Source organism: Gopherus flavomarginatus, chromosome 21 (genome assembly GCF_025201925.1).
Source record: "Gopherus flavomarginatus isolate rGopFla2 chromosome 21, rGopFla2.mat.asm, whole genome shotgun sequence".
Classification (NCBI taxonomy): Eukaryota; Metazoa; Chordata; order Testudines; family Testudinidae; genus Gopherus; species Gopherus flavomarginatus.
The window spans coordinates 1809577-1821952 of NC_066637.1; the positions used below are offsets into that span (position 1 = coordinate 1809577).

The window sequence follows — 12376 nt, forward strand, 5'->3', positions numbered from 1 at the left end:
CATAGGCTCTGCTGGTTGCCGTGTGGGGTTCTTTGCCCAGGGAGGAGTTCTTGGTCACTAGGTTCTGCAGGGCAGAGCCGTGGGCTGTTGGGGGGATGCTGCTGACCACTCCTGTGTCTGGGAGGAGCAGTGTCATTCCAAGCCTCTGGCAGGTGTTGGCCTGTGTCTATGCACTTTGCTGGGGTGCTGGGTTAGTTTGGAGCAGGAGGTCAGAGGTTGCTGAAGTTGGCAGAAACGGGCCTAACCCCAGGCGTCCTTGCCAGTGTCCAGAGCTGGTGGCAGGCACCTCCTGGACAAGCCACTTGGCGGGATTCTTTGTCTGCTCTCAGTCCAGCTGAGGAGACCTATGCAGAGCCGGGAGCTGCCTGGGTTTGGAAAGAGGGTGGGGTGGGGTTTGTTGGCTGCTGCAGAGTTCAGCAGAACAGCAGCAGGCTCTGGAGCCCACCAGGAACTGCTCTGAGAGCTCGCTGCTGCTGGATGCAGGCAGACAGCAGGCTGCTGCCGAGCCAGGGGCAGAGTTAGGGAGGGAGGGGCAACCTCCCGTCTGTCTCAGCTCCCCGTGCCCTTTGTGCTGGACTGAGGCAGGCTCCTGCAGGTGCCCACTGAGTCACTCAGGCCTGGCCTGTGGCTCCTTGCCAAGCGTCCTGGCACAAGGCCCAGTGCTGGCCAAAGGCCGGGAATCCCCTGCGCAGCGCACCTCAGCCGCCTGCCGCATCCCATTAGCCTCCTTTCCCGCCTGGCCCGGTGGGCACTGTGCTCCACTGTACAGGAAGCTGGCGGCAGGCTCTGCAGCCCCTTAGGGGGACAGATCCTGTGAGCTCCTGAGCGGGCAGCGCTGGCAGTGGGAGAGGGACCCTCCAACTGGAAGAACCCCCCTTGCCCACCGCTGTACTTCTCTCCACTAGGAGATGGATAAGATGGAGCAGCTGGAGAGCAAGCTGCACAGCTATAGCATCTTCGGCCTCCCCAAGCTCCCCCAGCAGCTCCGCTTTGACCAGGACTCCTGGGAGGAAGAGGAGGATGACACCAGCCTGTGTCTGGAAGACAGCTGGCAGGAGATCACCGAGGGCACGGAGGTAATGCTGGGCGTGTGTGGGGAGGGGGGCTCTGGCTGGTGCAGAACATCCCAGCTGGGTGCTGGGGTCCTGGGGTGAGATTTCCCAGAGCAGCTCTCATACAGGCACACTGCTCCTGTTACCCCTCCATGGGCTGCTGGCCAGGGCCCACTGCCCCTGTTACCCCTCCATGGGCTGCTGGCCAGGGCCAACTGCTCCTGTTACCCCCCCATGGGCTGCTGGCCAGGGTCCACTGCCCCTGTTACCCCTCCATGGGCTGCTGGCCGGGGCCCACTGCTCCTGTTGCCCCACAAACCCCCCCATGGGCTGCTGGCCGGGGCCCACTGCTCCTGTTGCCCCACAAACCCCCCCATGGGCTGCTGGCTGGGGCCCACTGCTCCTATATGCCCTAGGTGGCCAGACAGGGAGGAGCTGGATCTCCCCCCAAATACATTTCAGTGCCTTGACCTCTTTCCCCCATCTGGGATGTTGCCCTGTGAGACTGGGATTCCGCTGGGCCCATGAGATGGGTCCTCTCCTCACATCCTGGCTGCCTCATGCGCGGGAGAGATTGCAGGCCGGAGGCTCGCTCCCTGTCCATCCTGCTCTCGGTGGGAACATCGCACTGTGTCGACCAGCCCCCACAGCCCCATGGTGCTGACCCTTCTGCCCTTCTCCAGGCCCTGACGCGCCGGCAGTGCCACCAGCAGGAGGCCGTCTGGGAGCTGCTGCACACAGAAGCCACCTACATCCGGAAGCTGAAAGTGATCACAGACGTGAGTCTGCCCTGGGGCCCTGGGAACGGGCAGAGCCAGGCTCTTGCCAGGCCCTTGTGGGGGCACGATGAGTGTGGGGCCAGGAGACCGTGACGTGCCCTTCCAGGGGCAGAGGGCTGAGCCAGGGCGCGGCACTCACCAGTACAGCATCTGGAGCCCCTGGCTGGCTGGGGCTGAGCCTTGCCTGGCCGTCAGCTCGCGGCCACAGCCCGCAGCTGGGCTAGGTCTGACTGGTGTCCATCATGGCCTGCATGTCATGCAGCCTCCGGCCCCCAGTGTGCGGGACTGGTGGCCAGGTGGGGCATGGGCAGGGGTGGAGGGAGGGTGGGATGTGCATGCTCTGCACTGCCTGCTCTCTGCTCTCTTTGCAGCTCTTCCTCTGCTGCCTGCTGAACCTGCAGGAGTCAGGGCTGCTGTGTGAGGTAAGGGCCCAGCTCCCCGTGGGGCTGGGGGCGGCAAGTCCATCATCGCCGCGGGGTCCTCGCAGGCATTAGCCTGCCCCAGCCTCTGCCCCTCCCTCTGGGCCAGTGAGGGCCCCCAGGCTCTGCGCTGGAAGGAGCTCCCTGGGCAGCCCCACCCTGCTGTCGGACTGGGGCTGAGGTGGAGTCCTAGGGTGGAAAGTGTCATGTGGCGAGGATGGGAGGCTCCTGGGGCTGCAGCAGAGACACAGGGACCCCCCCCATCCCGTTAATGGGAGGAATTGGCCCTCTAGACCCTGAACCAGCAGTTTTGCTTGAGCTAATGGACAGTCCTTGAGCTGCGCTTGTAGCCTGGCCTCACGCCCACCGTGGGGCGCGTGGCAGCAGCGTGCCCAGTGCCTCGTGCAGCGAGCTCATCTCCGCTTGGCAGGGCAATGTGGGCTGTGCGGCTCTGAGCAGCTGTCTCACCCTTCAGGTCACAGAGGCCCAGGAGCAGGGGATCCCACTGCTGACATGGGGATCTGAGCGCCACTATCTGGCAAACCCTGCCTCTGTGTGCCCTGTCCAGGCTGGGTGGCCAGGGCATCACCAGAGCCCCACTGCACCCCTTGCTGTGCTTGCAGGTGGAAGCCGAGCGTCTGTTCAGCAACATCCAGGAGATTATCCAGCTGCACCGGGCCCTGTGGAGCGGCATCATGGCCCCCATCCTGGAGAAGGCCAGGAAGACCAAGGCGCTGCTGGACCCCGTGGACTTCCTAAAGGGATTCAAAATGGTGGGTGAGACCCCCCAGGTGCCGCTCGCTTTGCCACGGCTGCGCCTGGCGGGGAGGCGCCCTGGGCTCTGACTGGCCCTCTGGCTTGCCTTGCAGTTCGGCTCCCTCTTCAAGCCCTACATCCACTACTGCATGGAGGAGGAGGGCTGCATGGAGTACATGCGCACGCTGCTGCGGGACAACGACCTCTTCCGGCTCTACGTGACGGTAAGGCCTGGAGCCAGGCGCACGTGTCGTGGCGAGACCAGGCCGCCCCCACGTTGCTAACCCACCTGTGTCTCTGCTTCCAGTGGGCAGAGAAGCACAAGCAGTGTAACCGTCTGAAACTCAGCGACATGCTGGTGAAGCCACACCAGCGCCTCACCAAGTACCCGCTGCTGCTCAAGTCGGTGCTGAAGAAAACGGATGACCCTTGCACCCGGGACGCCATCATCACCATGGTAACCAGCCAGGGAACGCGGGCTGGGCCGTGCCTCCCCGGGTAGACTGCCGCCAGCCAAGTCAGCAGCAGAGGGCATGCAGCCCGTGTCACTGCCGTGCCTTGGTGCTGGCAGCGGGCTCCCGTGTGCCCTTTCCCCAGGACCAGGGTGGACGCTGCACAACGTGTGAATTTGCCCAAGCACCCGAGTCCCCATTCTGCAGCCAGTGCTGACTGTGTCTGGCAGGGTCATCCATACTCTGCCTCCTGCCTCCACAGGGCTCCTCGTCAAGCCTGCTGGAGCAGGGCATGGGGCACAGGGCATGGGGCAGGGCTCCTCGTCACGCCTGCTGGAGCAGGGCATGGGGCACAGGGCATGGGGCAGGGCTCCTCGTCACGCCTGCTGCGCTAGGGGCTTCCAGCCCCTAGTTTCCCCTGTGCGCCTCTGACCGTTCCCCTTGTGACAGATCAATTCTGTGGAGCAGTTTATCAACCACGTGAACTCGCGGATGCGCCAGCGGCAGGAGCAGCAGAAGCTAGTGGCCATCCTCAGCCGGATAGACTCCTACGAGGTGGTGGACAGCAGCACGGAGGAGGTGGATAAGGTATGGGCTGTGTGGGCAGGGGGCGTGCGGGCCGGGCTGGCCCCTGCCGCACACCCCCTGACTGCGTCCTTTCTCTCTCTTGCTGTCAGCTCCTGAAGGAGTTCCTGCGCCTGGACCTGACGGCCCCCATCCCGGGCACCTCCCCTGAGGACACGCGGCAACTCCTCCTGGAGGGGAGCTTGAAAATGAAGGAAGGTAAAGACAGCAAGGTGAGCAGTGCAGCCGGAGCGGAGCTCCCAAGCAGCCCCCGGGACTGGCCTGGCAATTACCTCAACCAGGGCTTCCCTTGCCTGATGAGCTGGGAGTGGAGGGTGCAGCAGGTGTCCATCCTCACCCGACAGTCTGCCCTGGCTCTGCTCGCGTCCTCGCCCAGCAGCGGGCTGGCCCTGGGAACTGCCCCCTGTGGGCATGGCTCAGTACCAGGCACCTCACCTGCCTCCCTGTCCCAGCGCCTGGCTGCTCGGCAGGATCCCATGGGCCCTGTGCTCTCGCCCTCCCCAGATGGATGTTTACTGCTTCCTCTTCACGGACCTGTTCCTCATCACCAAGCCGGTGAGGAAGGCTGAGCGCACCAAGGTCATTCGGCAGCCCCTGCTCGTGGACAAGATCCTCTGCCGGGAGCTCAAGGACCCCGGTGAGCACACGGGGCTGGGATCCGGGAGCTGGGCATTGGCTGTGTAGCACCCCTGGGCTCCTCTCCTCAGAGCCTGCCCCACAGCCCTTCCTCTTCCCTAGCCCTCGCAGCCCCTTTGAGCTGCAGGAGCTTCCTCTCGCTACCCTTCCCCTGCCCTGCCAGCCTGTGGGCAGGAGACTGAATCCCGCTCCCAGCTGGCAGACTGAGGCAGCCAAGACACAGGCCTCTGCCTCCCTCCCACACAGGGAGTGACCCCCCAAGTGCTCCCAGCCCCAGGAACCCCAGGGCCTCTGTGGAACCCACAGTGTGGGGAGTGAATGGCTCGGCTTCTGCCCTTCGTGTCTGGGCTGTTACAGGCTGGGGGTCACCGAATGGGACAGCCACCCTCCTCCTCAGGGGAATCACCCAGCATTTCCCTCAGCACCATTAGCCTCCACCTCTGTGCCTTGCCCTCCTGCAGCGTGACAGCACCGACGCCCCGGAGGCTCTGGCGCCGACAGATGCTGCAGCATGATTTGTCCCTGGGCACTAGGCCCCTTCTGACTACGTGTGGCCGAACCCTGAGCCCCTGTTCACTCTGCAGCTCTGGTGCCATCCCAACGTTGTCCGGAGAGCTGGCGTGTCTCCTTGCTTCCCCACACTGGGCACTCACCGTGTCTGCAGGAACTCACCCGGGCCGGTGGGAGGTGCCTTTGCTCATGTTTGGTCCCCTTTGCAGGCTCCTTCCTCCTGATCTATCTCAACGAGCTGCGCAGCGCCGTGGGAGCCTACACCTTCCAGGCCAGCGGGCAGTCCCTGTGCCGCAGCTGGATCGAGGCACTGTACAATGCACAGGTGAGTCAGGAGCAAACACTTGCACGTTTCCGCCAGGCCTTGGGATCCAAAGGGTCTGAGCTGAACCACTGCAGCATCCCCGACCTGAGAGGCTGTGGCGTTTCATGTGGTGCAAGCATCAGTGTGGGGCTTCCAACAGCAGCTCGGAGCACGTGCCCTTCTCTGAGATGGGGCCAGACAAAGGCCTGCCCTGTGCAGAGCTGCAGAGAGACTGGGTGCACACGGGGACACATGCAGCCCAACCACTGCCAAGGTGTCACCTCTCTGCCCCCAGGGTGATATTGTCCCCAGGAGCGTTCAAAGCACAGTCACTCCTGGGGTGTTATCTTGCTGTAATCTCACCACTTTCAGCAGTGGAGACAGTCATGGATCAGTGCAAACTTCCCCTAGAAGGGCCAGTGCGACATGCTGTCGTGTCCTGCAGGGAATCTCCCTTCTTTATCATTCCCTTCCCCGCTGCCAATGGCAGGGCTGCGTCTCTGCTCTTCAGCCAGCAGACCCCGGGGGGCAAGGGCAGCATGTCTCACGCTGTGTGCATGCCGCAGGGAACCAGGCTGTCACGGAGTGCCTGGGCAAAGCTCTGGAACTGCTCCCTACAAAGCCAGTCGGGACTCTGGTGAAGTCTCCTCTCTGTGAGCAGATTGTCTTCAGGGCAAGAAGCTCACACGGCTTCCACCTTCCTGGGTCTGACCTTGGAGCATTCAGCATCCTCTGCCCCTCTGTGCGCTTCCCACAGTGAGTCCACCCAGGCGGGGTCCTGGGGAAGCCAGAGGGTCCTGCACCCCCACTTCGCAGTCAGATGTGACTCTCAGCCAGCCAGTAACACAGAGATTTATTAGATGACAGGAACAGGGTCTAAAACAGAGCTTGTAGGTACAGAGAACGGGACCCCTCGGCCGGGTCCATCCTGGGGGCAGCGAGCCAGACAATCACGTCTGCACTTCACTCCATGTCACCAGCCAGCTCCAAACTGACTCACCTCCAGCCCCTCCTCCTCTGGGCTTTGTTCCTTTCCCTGGCCAGAGGTCACCTGATCTCTTTGTTCTCCAACACCTTCAGCTGGCACCTTTGTAGAGGGGCCCAGGTCAACAGTTGCCAGGAGACAGGGTGTCGGCCATTTTCTGTCCAGACAGCATCACATCTGCCCTCTAGGGCTCTGCAACAATCACACCCCCTCCTCCCACGACCTAGATACTCAAGAAATGCATAGGAGAAACTGAGGCACTTACACAGTATTCAGAGAAAACATTATGAACATTCCCACTTCATCACACAGGCCCACTGGCAGAGCAGTGCCAGGTGTAGACACAACCCCATATCTGGTCTGAGATGGGGATCAGCACCCCATCTGGGAGCTGTCCTGTCCTCACAGCTGTGGGTTGGGGACGGCCATGTTCTCCTGTTCTCTAAGCTGTGTCCTGCCCCTTCCCCACAGAACCTCCTGCAGCGGCTGCGTCTCCAGGAGCAGCAGCGTAGCCAGCGGCAGCATCTGCAGGGCCTGGAGGAGGGAGAGGACGGGGAGAGCGGGGCCTCGGCAGCCAGCTCACCCACCATCCTGCGCAGGAGCAGGAACAGCCTGGACTCCCAGCGATGGTATAACACCCCCCCACCCCCTGCCCCAGGACTCAAGGGCCCCTCGCAGTGCGGGACAGGGGAGACTGTCCAGCCGGCAGATGCAGTGTGCCAGGTGCTGCGCGGCCTTGCAGGAGAGGCCTGGCACCTCGTGCCATCATGGCCCCAAGACCTCACCACGCCCAGTGCTGGCCACTCCCCTAGCTCCTGCCCTGCTCCAGCATGCCCCAGCCTGGTGCCAGCCATCCCTCCCAGCCCCTACCCTTGGCTGACTCTCCTCTTGCTCTTGCAGCCCCTCCGACGGTTCCACAGAGACCATCTCGGTGGTGGTGGTGGATGCCAGCGAGGAGCTCTCCTTCCCGGACTTGGAAGTGGGGCCGTTCAGCTCACAGTCGGATGAGACCTCCATCAGCACCACTGCTTCATCCATCACCCCCACCCGGGAGCTGCTGGAGGCGGGCGGGGAGCTTGCAGAGACACGTTCCTCCCCCAGCTCCAATTGCCTGACGCTGGATTCCAGCGGCTGCAGGTCGGCGTCCATTGACAGCGCCTACGGCACCCTCTCCCCCACCTCCATCCAGGAGTTTGCTGAGGCGCAGCAGCTGGAGCCAGGGGCGGAGGATGGGGGACCCCTGCACATGCAGCGCGCCTCCTCGCCCAAGCTGCGCCGCAGGACGCCCGTGCAGCTCCTGCCCTGCAAGGTGAAAGCACTCAAGTCCAAGTCGGAGGCCAGCCTGTTGCAGCTGATCCCAGCCTCGCCCCCTCTCACCCAGAGTAAGAGTCTCTGCAACCTCTTCACAGCTCCGGGCCAGGCCACGTTCCTGGCAGGCCCCAGCCAAGGACTTGCACGGCGTGAGGTCCCGGCTGGCTTCCAGAGGACTAGCAGGGCGGGTGCCGGGATTGGGGAAGCCCGATCGGACTGCAGTAGCCTCGGCCTGAGCATCTGCAGCAGCAGCAGCAGCAGCAGCAGCTCCTCGTCAGAGCTCTCCGAGCCCGAGGAGCTGATGTGTGCCAAGGGCTTTGCTTACCCAGCCGAGAGCAACGTGACGTCCCCTGCTGCGTCTGGGCAGGAAGGTCCCCAAGCAGGGCCTGAGGGGGCGTCTGCCCCGTGCCGGGCTCCCAGCACTGCCGTGACCGAGTGCTGCCAGGAGCTGCCCCTTGCCCACAGGACACTGTCAGACCCGCAGGCGGCCCAACACCGCAAGCTGACACTGGCTCAGCTGTACAGGATCAGGACCACCTTGCTCCTCAACTCCACGCTGACTGCCTCGTAAGTGTCATGGGGCTCACTCAGGCTAGCCGGGGCGGGCGCGTGGGGGGAGCCCATGGGCCTCCTTGCACAGTCACAAGGATGCTTCCCCTCTCTCAGCCAGGCTGGGCCATTGCAGATCTTTCTCACCCACAGGTGGGGGAAAGTCTGGATTTTCCCATCAATCTCCTTCCCTGAGTGGCAGCCCCATGGCTCACATTTCTAAGATCAGCTCCCTGCGGTGGGCGGGAGGTGCCCTGGGGCTGTGAGCAGCCAGCTAAGAGCACCTCTGTCTGTCTGCTTGTCTCTTGCAGGGAGGTCTGAGAGCTGCAGGAGGCTCCAGGAGAGGAGCAGTGCTGCCAGTTCCGCCAAGCCCTGACGATGGAGCACGAGCGCCCAGGGCCCTGGGAGATGTTAGGCCCCGAAAGCAGCGGCCAGCAGCGTGTCAAGGCTGCGTGTGGGTGGGAGAGACAGGGCACAGGCATATGGACAGAGGGAGGGTGTGTGTGCATGCGTGGGTGCATGTCTCTGGGGGAGTGTGCACGTGTGTGTGTGTGTGTGCATGTGTGGGGAGTGCGTGTGGAGGGGAGTGAGTGTGTGCACGTGTGGGGAGTGTGTGCGTATGCGTGTGTGGGGCGTGCGTGGGCGTCTGTGGGAGTTGGAGGTCGTGCGTGTGCGTCTGGGAGTTTGGGGGGGCGTGTGCGTGCGTCTGTGGGAGTTTGTGTGTGTGCATGTGGGGCGTGCGTGTGCATCTGTGGGAGTTGGGGGGCATGCCTGTGCGTCTGTGGGAGTTGAGGGGGCGTGCGTGTGCGTCTGTGGGAGTTGGTGCATGTGGGGGGCGTGCGTGTGCGTCTGTGGGAGTTGGGGGGGCGTGCATGTGCGTCTGTGGGATTTGCTGCGTGTGGGGGGCGTGCGTGTGCGTATGTGGGAGTTGGGGGGGCGTGCGTGTGCGTCTGTGGGAGTTGGTGCGTGTGGGGGGCGTGCGTGTGCGTTTGTGGGAGTTGGGGGGGCGTGCGTGTGCGTCTGTGGGAGTTGGTGCATGTGGGGGGCGTGCGTGTGCGTCTGTGGCAGTTGGTGCATGTGGGAGGCGTGCGTGTGTGTTTGTGGGAGTTGGGGGGGCGTGCGTGTGCGTCTGTGGGAGTTGGTGCATGTGGGGGGCGTGCGTGTGCGTCTGTGGCAGTTGGTGCATGTGGGGGGCGTGCGTGTGCGTCTGTGGCAGTTGGTGCGTGTGGGGGGCGTGCGTGTGCGTCTGTGGCAGTTGGTGCGTGTGGGGGGCGTGCGTGTGCGTCTGTGGCAGTTGGTGCGTGTGGGGGGCGTGCGTGTGCGTCTGTGGCAGTTGGTGCGTGTGGGGGGCGTGCGTCTGCGTCTGCGTCTGTGGCAGTTGGTGCGTGTGGGGGGCGTGCGTGTGCGTCTGTGGGAGTTGGGGGGGGCGTGCGTGTGCGTCTGTGGGAGTGTGGCTGCGCCTGGGGTCAGACTCCAGGGAGCCGTGGCCTGGGTCCCTCCCGGAAGGGATGCCCTGGGGCTGGCCAGGGAGCCCCTCCCAGGCCGGGGTGGGCCGGAGCTGCTCCTTTGCACTGTGAATCCGGGGAGCCGCAGCATTGGGGCCCCTGCAGCTGCGCCTGAGAACTCCGGAGCCCAAGTCGGGCAGAGGGCGCCCTCTACAGGACCTGTTTCTCAGACGTCATTCGCTGTAGCAGAGTCCTGCAGCTGGGGCTGCCGGTGCTCGGACAGTTCCTGACACTCAGTGAGCAGTGACCAAATGCTGCCACTCGTCCTCGGAGAGCCCTGGTCCAGAGGGCTCTGCTGGGCTTCCGAACTCGCCCATCCTGCCGCAGGCCTGCAGCCAGCTCCGAGCTGACAGCTCCCCAGGGTCCGGCAGTGCAGACTGGGACTTGTGAGCTGTGTGTGACTGCAGCCTTCCATGCACCGCTGGCCTGTTGCAATGCGGGAGACACACAAGCTTGCATCCCCATGCTGCCACGTTTTGTCAGGTTCAGCAAAAGCCAGACGCCACAGCAAAGACCAGGGCCTCCCGCCTGGCTGGGACCCCATTGTCAAGCTTTCCACTTCTCTGTGAACTGTCTCTGCAGTGAACTGTCTGTTGCAAGGGCTGCAGGGTGACACCAGGCCAGGCCCAGGAGGAGGGGTTCTGAGTGTACTGTATTTGTGGTAAGCTGCCTTTCCTGCAGCGGCACACAGCACCAATGCAGCCAGAAGGAAAGGGGCAGAGGGGACTAGCCAGAGCTTTCCCCCTTCCTCTAAGCTCACATGCCATTGCCGGTCTGCAGCCTGGCCGCCCTGGGAGCTCTCCTGAGGACGGCAGCTGTGTCCTGAAGGGGGTTGTGCTGCCGGAGCCAGCAGCAAAGGCCCTTTTAAATTCCATCCCTGGTGACCGTCCCAGGAGAATGCCAGCGCTTGCACTGCAGCAAGGAGCTAGAGCAGGGCAGCCCCTGCCCACCGCCAGCCGCCACGGCTGCTCGGTTGCCTCCCCGCTGGGGTGAGTTGCTTCTCTCTGCTTGACCAAAGCTCCCCAAATGTGGTTTTCCACTGAGGTTAACTCCTCGGGGGGCGGCATTGTTACCGAGGCAGTGGGCTGGGTGACTCCGGCACTGGCACCAGGAAGTTGCGATGGATTTACTGAAGAAGGGATCGAAATGTTGGCAGTGGGCGAAGAGGGATGAGGGCTACAGTGAGAGGCACTGGCAGCGGGGCGCTACCATGGACGCTGTGCCCCGCTGGCCATGGGCGCGGCAAGGTCGCAGGGGCTGGGAAGCCAGGGCAGTCTGGGGAGCGGGGGTGATGTCAGACTGGGGAGGGGCATGGCTGGAGCCATCAGCACCACAGCTCCCCACTCGGGGGAAGGAAAGGCTGGGGGCAGGGGTGCTTGGAGCAGCCTGGGGGCTGGGCTGCAGGGTCCCACTCCTTCTGGCTGCCCAGCTCGGCTGAGGGGGCACTGCTGCTGCAGGAGTGGGGCTCCCCAAGTCCTGGGGCGCAGGGTCCTCGGAGCAGCCTGTGGCTGTTACAGGGAACCACGGGCAGGCAGCCAGGCCAGGAAGGGCTGTGTATGGGGTGGCTAGCATGGAGGTGTGTGGGGAGAGACCAAAGGAGCCTGTGGGGAACAGGGAGGCACGGAGGGCCCTGTGCTGAATAGGGTTCCCACGGGTGGGAAAAGAGTGTTGGACCTGCCACCCTCCCACACTGGCCAGTGCACACTGTGCTGGGGAGGGGGCACTGCCGTGGGGGCCTTGCATAGGCCTCACTCAGACCCCTGCCTCGGGGCACCGCTTTGGCCACCAGAGCTGGTATCTGGAGCGGCAGCAGGAGGCTTGTGCAGCGAGCACGCACCTAGCTCTTACCCCAACACTTTCTATTGCAGCCCAGGGAGGGAGACCACTTTTCCTTCCTGCCTGGGCTCCCTGCACTAAGCTGTGGCCCTCTGCAGCTGAGGCCAGTGCTGCCTGGATGGCAGAGGGCAGGGCACTGCTGGCCTCGGTGGAGTTCGTCACACTTGGCTGCCAGCAGGCAGTGGAGGCTGCTGCAGAACAGCAGCACAGAGTGGGAAGGGACATGGGACTGGGTGGCAGATTCCTCTGCCCAGCCGTCCCAGTCCCGCGGGCACACGTGCTCACTCCTGGACGTGTGTAGATAAAGTTGCATATTTATTAAGCTTGGTGTTGATTTTCTGGCTGGCTTGCGGCAGGGAAGCAGCGCTGCCTCCTTTTCCGGCTGGGCCCCGGGCTGGCCTGGGGGTGCAGGGCAGGAGCCCTCTCTTGGCTCTGGGGCTAGTCCATCGTGTGCATTGAACATTTTCTCTGCACTGGGCCATTCCCACCGCCACAGCCTCCCAGGCAAAGCATTAAAGACAGAGCATGTGCGCTCAGTCGTCATTTGTCCTTTAACAAGGGCGGGGGTGTGTTGGGGGCCTTGCAGCTGCCGGCTGGCAGTTACTCGCTCCGTGGACTTTCGGAGGCTCAGGTGGCTGGCTGTGTTCTGGGGCCATGCAAAGCACTACACTGCCCCGGTCCAGCTCAGAGTGGCCAA

The 12376-nt window shown here is 63.6% G+C and overlaps 2 protein-coding genes across 2 annotated transcripts in view; one reads left to right on the forward strand and one right to left on the reverse strand.

Moving 5' to 3' along the window:
- The window catches only part of PLEKHG5 (pleckstrin homology and RhoGEF domain containing G5), a 108488-nt gene extending 99502 nt beyond the window's left edge, over positions 1–8986 (forward strand). The window contains exons 12-24 of the mRNA XM_050931590.1: positions 906–1076; positions 1736–1831; positions 2203–2253; positions 2874–3023; positions 3120–3230; positions 3314–3463; positions 3909–4046; positions 4136–4255; positions 4548–4680; positions 5399–5514; positions 6950–7107; positions 7379–8356; positions 8650–8986. Of these exons, the coding sequence (XP_050787547.1) occupies positions 906–1076; positions 1736–1831; positions 2203–2253; positions 2874–3023; positions 3120–3230; positions 3314–3463; positions 3909–4046; positions 4136–4255; positions 4548–4680; positions 5399–5514; positions 6950–7107; positions 7379–8356; positions 8650–8659 (2382 nt within the window). The 3' untranslated portion in view covers positions 8660–8986. The remainder of the gene's footprint in view (positions 1–905; positions 1077–1735; positions 1832–2202; positions 2254–2873; positions 3024–3119; positions 3231–3313; positions 3464–3908; positions 4047–4135; positions 4256–4547; positions 4681–5398; positions 5515–6949; positions 7108–7378; positions 8357–8649) is intronic.
- The window catches only part of ESPN (espin), a 153109-nt gene that overhangs the window by 36147 nt on the left and 104586 nt on the right, over positions 1–12376 (reverse strand). The gene's annotated exons all lie outside the window — the stretch shown is intronic.